Here is a 9,447-nt window from a genome sequence, read left to right as displayed (position 1 = left end):
TGAAATGAGAAGGAAAAACAAAGTTCGTTCTATGAATAGGCATTACTTTACATTTTTATCATTTTATTACTACTGACTATTAGGCCTGTAGATTTTAATTTTGTAACTGGTTTGATCGTTCAATAACGGGAATATAATTATGATAATAGTTGCACTACAGTATATATAATACAATGTTCCAATGTGTTAACAATAGTATCTTGTTGCAAGTACTGAACTAAACAACTATGCAACTCGTTCTTATTTGTACAGTTTTAGTTGGCCTAAGTTTAGCAGTGGCTGTGACAGGTTAGTACTATGAGGTACCTTCAAATTATTTATTGAAGAAACTTGATTTGGCGTCAGATAGAGGCCTATAGTAAATTCGTATTTGTAGATAGAATTGTTCTAGTTCAGACTTTAGTTTATTTGATTTGATTTGATCACTTTATTTCAGAATAAATATTCCATATATACTATATATACAACAAATAATACAAAACCGGAAGATCAAACTAAAATAGGAGTTTTTTCCACTTAGTGTAGAGATTTGAATCTCGTAACAAATAGTTCGTGGTACATCTAACCAGATCGTTTTCACTATTCACAATTCTTAATCTAAAACCATAGACGCACTTACGTACATGCTCGTAGAAAGAGGGAATTCTCCTCGTGGCAAACATATTACTAGCACTACAGTGCTTAGGTAAACCTAGCAACATTCTCAATGAATTGTTGTAGCACACCTCCAAAGATTTAATAATCTTAACAGTGTGGTTAGACCATAACATACAACAGTACAGATTAGTACAAAACGACCTGAACAGATTACATTTAACCTTCTCATTACATCTACTAAAACGTCTACAAAGAGTGTTACCTCGAATGCAAAGAGCTCGATACTGGCGATTAATGTCATTAGAATCATCTAAATTATTACGTAAAATATGACCTAGGTAAGTCACTTCATTGACGTAAGATAATATATCATTATTTAGCATAATATTTGATACCACTTCACCATGTTTCTTCTTTGGAGAAAAAAACCATACAGACAGATTTGTTTGCGTTATAAATAACATCATGTTCTAAACCATACTGCTCACATATTTTAACCATATTTTTTAACCCATAAAAAGATGGAGCCATAATAGTCATCAGCATAACTTAAATTATTTAGGACAGTATTTGAGGTTCTACACCCGTAACCACATCTACTAAGTGCTACATTCAAATCATCAATGTAAACATTATACAGTAACGGAGACATGATTCCACCCTGTCGCACTCCGTTTCTTACATAGAACCATCGGGAGATGGATCTTCCCCATTTAATACAAAACTGTTGCTGTGAGTACCAACACGATAAAAATTTTACAATTGCTGTTGGCATCTTTCTGTTTAACAATTTCTTAAAAAGAGTCCAATGATTTACTCTGTCATATGCCTTAGAGGCATCAAGAAAGCAAGCATATAAAGGGCTATTTTGCCGATCCGAGTATAAAATTCAACAACTTGTTTTAAGACAAATATACATGTATCTGTGGAGTGACCCGATTTAAACGCAAACTGATGGTCAGATGACTTAAGGCTATCTCCGGACAATTGAATTAATACAATTAGCACATTATTATACATTAGCCTACTCTGTGACAAATTGATAGTATTTATTATATTACAGTTTTGGTTATTAAGTCTCAAAAAGTAAAGTGTAGTAGGCCTAAGTATTTTTCGCCTTACTTGATCTACCTGCTTTTTTCCACTAAGGTGTAACGCCAGGTTTGAAATCAAAGATCTTTACACTAGTTAGCCGAAGTAATGATCTGGTAACAACTGTTGTTGAGATACCCACTGCTATTCGTTGTGCTCAACACTGCCTACGACTTGGAGATTACACATGTTCATATATAACAATTATTGCAAAATTGAAAAGATGTGAATTCAAGAAAGAAAAAATTGGGTCTAGAACTGGAGTGAATTTGGAATATAAAGTCACAGTAAGTATAGTACGTCTAGCGTGTTATTGTAACAACAAATCTATGTTAATCTCTCGATAAATATCCAGTATACATACTATATTAATTCATATGGTTTTAATGTGTGTATTGTTTCTATAGGTATGGGACGGAATTGTTGTTAAAATATCACGTGATGTAAATTATGACCAAGCGTCTACTGAATGCCGTCGTTTGAAAGGATTTCTTGCTCCTTACGAAATACTGGTATCTGCCATCAAGTACGGAATGAATTTAACGTGTGATATCTGTTGGCTGATTAGTGGTGAGGTTACGTTCAGTAACGACCAGACAACGTGTGAACTCGTTAATCCAGATCTGCGTTGTAATCTTTATCCGGATCGTGCAGCATTATATTCCTGTTTCTATTGTTACATAAACTCTATCATCATGCCTTTTGGAATAGACTACCATTCTGACTGCAGAATTCTGCATATTAGCTATGATAGCACGCAGGGATATCACTACGCCGATGCAGAAACACGCTGTAGAGATGAGTTTAACGGACACCTTGCGTTACCAATGGAGCTGTATAACGTTAGCGTAAATGGTGTTAAGACGTGCGAGATAGCTTGGTTTTCAGACAACCAAAAATCGAAGACTGAAAAAGATGTATGTTGGGAAAACGTAATAACGGGAAATCAATTTAGAATTGTCAATCCCGAGATTTATTACTTGCCAGCATACTGTTCATTGTTAGATGTGGAACCGGGTGCTTACCCATATCCAGACCATGGCGTAATACATGTTAAGCCGACAGATGCTGATGCTACCTTAACATACTGGCAGGCAATGCAAAAGTGTACAGAAATCGGTGGTTCTCTTGCGTCTAAAAACCAGATGAGAGCAGCTAACGAAGCTGGCTATCAACAACTTAGAAGAGGATGGATAAAAAACAAATACGTTGCATATTCTTGTTTAAGTGACTGTAGCCCAATTGGAGCTGACTTTTCAGGACCGAAATCTGGATCTTTAAAGTATGATGCATTTTGTCACGTTCCCAAATCTTAATAAGTATATGGTACAATTATTAGTTTCACAGATTCAACGATTGTTTGAATTGAATTAAAAAAATTGAAAGCAACTCAACTCGACGTAAGCGCTCCGCAAGTAATTTGACCAATCATGCCGCGTAGATCATCCGAAGAACTTGCGTTGGTGCGCCTATGCTTTGTTGAGTTGATTCAGGTGGCAGGCCACTTTACTGCGGCTCCTGTGATGAACACTATTTGACAATTTTTCTTCTTTAGATCGCTTATCACCCGGTTTTTTAAAAACCTTTTACGCATGTATATCAACTTTGTCGATAATTGTATATAACATTTATTTTTATTAATAACTACTGGTATTAATGTTCTATACTTAAAATTTAAATCAAAAACATAAGGTTCGTTAAAATGGTCAAATTTAATATTTTTGTAAAAAATTGAGACGCAACATCCCAATCCTTTGTGAAATAATAGGTAAAATGTTTTCATTGATTAAACTGTATCTAAAACCACCTATAACCACAACTGAAATTATCCAGAAGATGTTTTATTTCGAACGCCCAACAGTTCTTGCCATTTTCCGCCCACGATCTTTGAGTTTGGTAGCATATATTTGGTAATCTATTATTTTCCATTTTATTAATGTTTATCCAATACTTGATCAGTCTCTTTATTATGTCAGTACTTAAACGGTACCGTATATAAAATGAATTGATATTGATTAGATTAGATTACCGTAAATGTGTTAAATTGTATCTTTCTTGTGTCCATTTTATGAGCTTTTATTGTTATGGTCGTGAAACCAAGTAATTATAATGACAACAACTGAATTGGTTTTTTATTATAAATAATTTTTTTATTTGAATAAGCATTGTACAATAAATTATTCATTTCCATTTATATTGCTAACTTATTACATGTTTGACTATACTTTATGGGTTTTGCATTTTCTAATTGTATTTTGATCCGTCTTACTTCAACCAACAGCTCTTCAACTTCTAAACAGCTCTTCTAACAAATAGTTAAATTATAGTAATAGAATCTCACTTCGCTCGTACAGCCGGTGGTCATGATGCTTGTTCACACAGCAGATATTATGTGTACAATTTTAGTTGGCCTAAGTTTAGCCAGCTCTGTGACAGGTAAGTAAAGATCGGTATATATTAGCTCTGTCTACACTATCAAAGTTTATGTGACACATGATGATGTGCCCATATATGAACATGATGATGTCATATCATATTTGGGCTGAATAACTATTATGTGACATTAAAATAACATATTCAAGAAAAAATTGAATTTCATAGGGGCAATATATATTTAATTAATTACATACTTGTAGAACATTTGTACTTAATTGGCTTATTTTAGAGTCTGTTTTTTGTTATGTAGAGTTCATACATTAACGACCAAATAGATATCATTACACTTTACATATATTTTTTCTAAGGTCTAACGCCAGGTTTAAAATCAAAGATTTTTACTTTAACTAACCGAAGTAATGATCTGGTAACAAACGTTTTTGAGATACCCACTGCTATTCGCTGCGCTCAACACTGCCTACGACTTGGAGATTACACATGTGAATATATAATTATTAAGGATGGAAACGGAAATTGTGAATTCAAGAAAGAAGCAAGTACATTTAAATCTGGAGTGCATTTGGAATATAAAGTCACAGTAAGTAATGCGTAAACTATTATTATAATTTCTTTTTAAAATTATTAATATCAAATCAATCATTTCAAATTTAGCAAATGCGTTATGATCTTAGGTACTAGATGAAATACCCAGCTAGAGGGTGTACCTCTTCCATACCAAACCACCCCTCCCCCTCCACTGCAGTAGTTTAAACTCCCCCTCCCTCTGGATGCGTGCATAAGAAAAATGTGTATACCTATGAACAAACGTAAATTCGCTTTCTTGTATAGGTATGGGACGGAATTGTTGTTAAAATATCACGTGATGTAAATTATGACGAAGCGTCTACTGAATGTCGTCGTTTGAAAGGATTTCTTGCTCCTTACGAAATACTGATATCTGCCATCAAGTACGGAGTGAAATTGACGTGTGATATCTGTTGGCTGATTAGTGGTGAGGTTACCTTCAGTAACGACCAGACAATGTGTGAACTCGTTAGTCCAGATCTTCGTTGTAATCTTTATCCGGATCGTGCAGCATTATATTCCTGTTTCTATTGTTACATAAACTCTATCATCATGCCTTTTAGAATAAACTACCATTCTGACTGCAGAATTCTGCATATTAGCTATGATAGCACACAGGGATATCACTACGCCGATGCAGAAACACGCTGTAGAGATGAGTTTAACGGACACCTTGCGTTACCAATGGAGCTGTATAACGTTAGCGTAAATGGTGTTAAGACGTGCGAGACAGCTTGGTTTTCAAACAACCTAAAATCGAAGCCTGAAAACGCAGAAATATGTTGGGAAAACGCAATAACGGGAAATAGATTTAGAATTGTCAATCCCGACAATTATTACCAGCAAGCCTATTGTTCATTGTTAAATGTGGAACCGGGTGCTTACCCATATCCAGATCATGGTATAATACATGTTATGCCGACAGATTCGTCTGGTGCTGACTTAACATACTGGCAGGCAATGCAAAAGTGTGCAGAAATCGGCGGTTCTCTTGCCTCTAAAAACCAGATGAGAGCAGCTAACGAAGCTGGCTATCAACAACTTAGAAGAGGATGGATCAAAGACAAATACGTTGCATATTCGTGTTTAAGTAACTGTAGCCCAATTGGAGCTGAATTTTCTGGACCGAAATCTGGATCTTTAAAGTATGATGCATTTTGTCACGTTCCAAAATCTTAATAAGTATCTATAATTGCCTTCATATTGGCAACACCACAATCCATCAATCAAAATCAATTAAGACTGTTGGTGTTATATTTGATGGTTAGTTAAGCATGTCTAATCAAGTGTTGGCCCTCTGTAGATCTGTAAATGTTAGTATTCGAAATTTATTAGGTAGAAATTCGTAAGTACGTATATTAATAAACCCACTTGTGAAAATGCTGTACGTTGTCTTGTCTTGGAACGACTCGACTATTGTGATTCCTTACTTCGTGGAACATCTTGCAAAGAAATAAAACGTCTTTAAGTTTTGCAAAATAGGCCAGTCGAGCTAGTTTTTAACTTGAGAAAGTTTGATCATGTGTCTCATTTATTAAAAGAACTTCAATGGCTTAAAATTGAACAGCGTATAATCTACAAAATATCCACTCTAGTTTACCAATCAGTTTCTGATTTCTGTCACACCTTGAATCTTATGGGGTTTTTTTTACACTTCTAAATTCTCACCTTTTTCAATAATTCTTGTTGGTCTTTTAGCGCTGTGGGACATCAGCGCTTTATAAAAGTGTACTATTATTATTATTAATCTCTACACGTTAACATATGTCATAAGCTTGGGGTACAACCCGAACAAAAAGCAAGACGTTTAATTGTTTACTTTTCTATAAATTTGTTTTATTAGATTTTGTTAAATGTGTTACGGCTTGCTCGGTACAAATGCCGCTTTAATAACCTCATTTGGTGTTCCTTCTAGAGTAGAGCCTTTTTCCATCGTTTATGTTTAATTCAAGTATCTCTGTTTTAATTAGTTTGTTTTACATTTCTTTTTACTATATTGAGAGATATCTTGTTCCATTGTTTTTTTTCTTATGTTTTTTTGAAGAAATAAATATGTATTGGTGTTTTTCAGAGCTATGTAAAATATTATTATTAGTATGTATAAATTTAAAAATAACACGTAATTTAAAAACTTTTCGTACTGGTTGTTTTCTTAACTTTTTTATTTACCGGTTTAGCGTTTGTTAGTCATTAGAAATCAGTAAAATTCGTATCTTATAACATTATGAACAATGCATACAACTATTTTCTTATTTCTAGACGCTTGTTCCGTTGAGCGGTAAATATAGTTCATGTGCATCATATCAATTCATTCTCATTCTTTCTCTCCCCCATTATATTTAGGATAATAATTTCATAATTCTTTTTTTTTTTTCTGTAAAGCACGTATACACATTTGTTTTAGGCATTTGGTATAGGCCTAAGCACTTTATTGTCACTATCAGAACATAACGAAACTTCATAACAAAATATAGCAAACAAGACCAATATTTATAAAAACAAACCCATTATTATTAATTATTGTTCAAGTGTGGTTGTTGAATATTTCGAAATTTGCTGATTAATGTTTGATTATGACTTTAACAAAAAATAAAACTGTTTATGGTTAATAGTGTTTGTATTGTTTCGTCACACATTATTATGCAGAATTTGAATTACGCTAGCTTATACTACAGGTGCTAATCTACACCATAGCCTATACCAGTACGTTGCTGTTGCACGTTATGTGAATGAAGAAGCTGGAGTGAGATTTCTGTTATTGAATATGGAACGCCTCCTCTGCCTTCAGTTCACATTTATCATGCAGTACACACCAATCGTCATGCAGTACACACCAATCGTCATGCAGTACACACCAATCGTCATGCAGTACACACCAATCGTCATGCAGTACACACCAAACATCATGCAGTACACACCAATCGTCATGCAGTACACACCAAACATGATGCAGTACACACCAATCGTCATGCAGTACACACCAATCGCCATGCAGTACACACCAATGGTCATGCAGTACACACCAAACATCATGCAGTACACACCAATCGTCATGCAGTACACACCAATCGTCATGCAGTCAAATATTGCGTAATTTATACCGCCACCTATCGACAAAATCGAATATCACGTGACGTTTATTAGACGGCTGTAAAACTAAGACTATTTATTATTTCTTTTATGGAATTCAATGATTACAATGGCCTCCTAGCCGCGCCTACGTCCTATAGATTCCAAGATTGCTTTAATAGTTTTGCGAGCCATTTTAGTCATAAAGCACGTGCGATGTAGTAGTAGACATCGTGAGTTGCTGTAGTATACAGTTTGAATAGCCTTAGTTTTACAGTCGTCTAATAAACGTCACGTGATATTGGATTTTGTCGATAGGTGGCGGTATAAATTACGCAACATTTGACTGCATGACGATTGGTGTGTACTGCATGACGATTGGTGTGTACTGCATGATGTTTGGTGTGTACTGCATGATGTTTGGTGTGTACTGCATGACCATTGGTGTGTACTGCATGACGATTGGTGTGTACTGCATGACGTTTGGTGTGTACTGCATGATTTTTGGTGTGTACTGCATGACGATTGGTGTGTACTGAATGATGTTTGGTGTGTACTGCATGACGATTGGTGTGTACTGCATGACCATTGGTGGGTACTGCATGACGATTGGTGTGTACTGCATGACCATTGGTGTGTACTGCATGATAAATGTGAACTGAAGGCAGAGGAGGCGTTCCATAATTGAATGCCTGTGTCGGTTGATTTGGAATCTGGTATGAGCCGTTAAGCTTGGTTCCCACTAGCGAAGCAACGTAACGCAATCTACGCAACGTAAGCAAATGCCCTTCTAATTATTTTGTTTGCCCCCGCCTGCGTGAAATCAAACCTGTGATGTTTGCAGCACTTGCGTCGTCGGTTCCCACTTGTGATTACGCAATACAACACTTTGCGTCGATACGTCGCTGCGTTGCGTTCTAGTGGGAACCACGCTTTAGGCCTATATATGTTAAAAGTATGTTAGCGTTTTTGTGGGAACGCAAGCAATAACTTGTTTTGTTGGATCACGGTTTACAACCTGCAACCTTTATTGATACGCTTGCATCATTGACATGAACAAGGTAATTTTATTTTATGAACATTTGTGGAACTGAAAACAATTTTGAGAACTATCTAACATAACACTTGTATCAATACGGTATATAAAAGCTGACTAACTAGTTATGTGTACAATTGTAATGATTGTTGTATATTTCACGATGCTTAATAATAATGTCTATACTTTTTAGTGGAGATTTTGTCACGTGTGCTCCTTTTAAACACTTTACTTAAACGCTCGAAAGTTGCTGCGCATTCGCGCATGGTGACAGAGATAACCGATAACCACGACTTTCCCGACTTTCTTTATTAGTAATTTTGAACTTCGGCTCATATTACACAAGTCAATAATATTGAATTGGCACACGTTTATACAAATGCACTTAACTTACTTATTGATTATGCAATGTACTTAATATTGTCGATTTGTATCTAAAACGGAGAAGGTCTAAATAATTGTAAGTTTATTGTTGCTATTGTACATTACCGTATGTATTGTAGTTTTATGAGCATTGGACCTACATTAAATTCCACATTAAGAGTGTTGAATAAACATTTTATTAGAAAATAATTACTTTAGTAAATTAAATGAAATTATAAAAAAAAACAAATTTCGTTCTATATGAATAGGCATTACTTTACATTTTAATCATTTTATTACTACTGACTATTAGGCTTATATATTTTTAT

At 34.9% G+C, this 9,447-nt stretch overlaps 1 protein-coding gene across 1 annotated transcript; it reads left to right on the top strand.

Moving 5' to 3' along the window:
- The first annotated feature begins 227 nt into the window (after positions 1–227).
- LOC144838133 (aggrecan core protein-like) lies at positions 228–3,005 on the top strand. Its single transcript, XM_078693493.1, has 3 exons — positions 228–288; positions 1,747–1,976; positions 2,097–3,005. Exons 1-3 carry the CDS (start codon positions 228–230, stop codon positions 3,003–3,005), a joined length of 1,200 nt encoding a protein of 399 aa, XP_078549619.1.
- The last annotated feature ends 6,442 nt before the right edge of the window (positions 3,006–9,447 follow it).

The sequence above is a fragment of the Antedon bifida genome, chromosome 3, assembly GCF_963402885.1.
Source record: "Antedon bifida chromosome 3, ecAntBifi1.1, whole genome shotgun sequence".
NCBI lineage: Eukaryota > Metazoa > Echinodermata > Crinoidea > Comatulida > Antedonidae > Antedon > Antedon bifida.
Note: the sequence above shows the minus strand (reverse complement) of the source record. Positions and strands in the feature narration are given on the sequence as shown.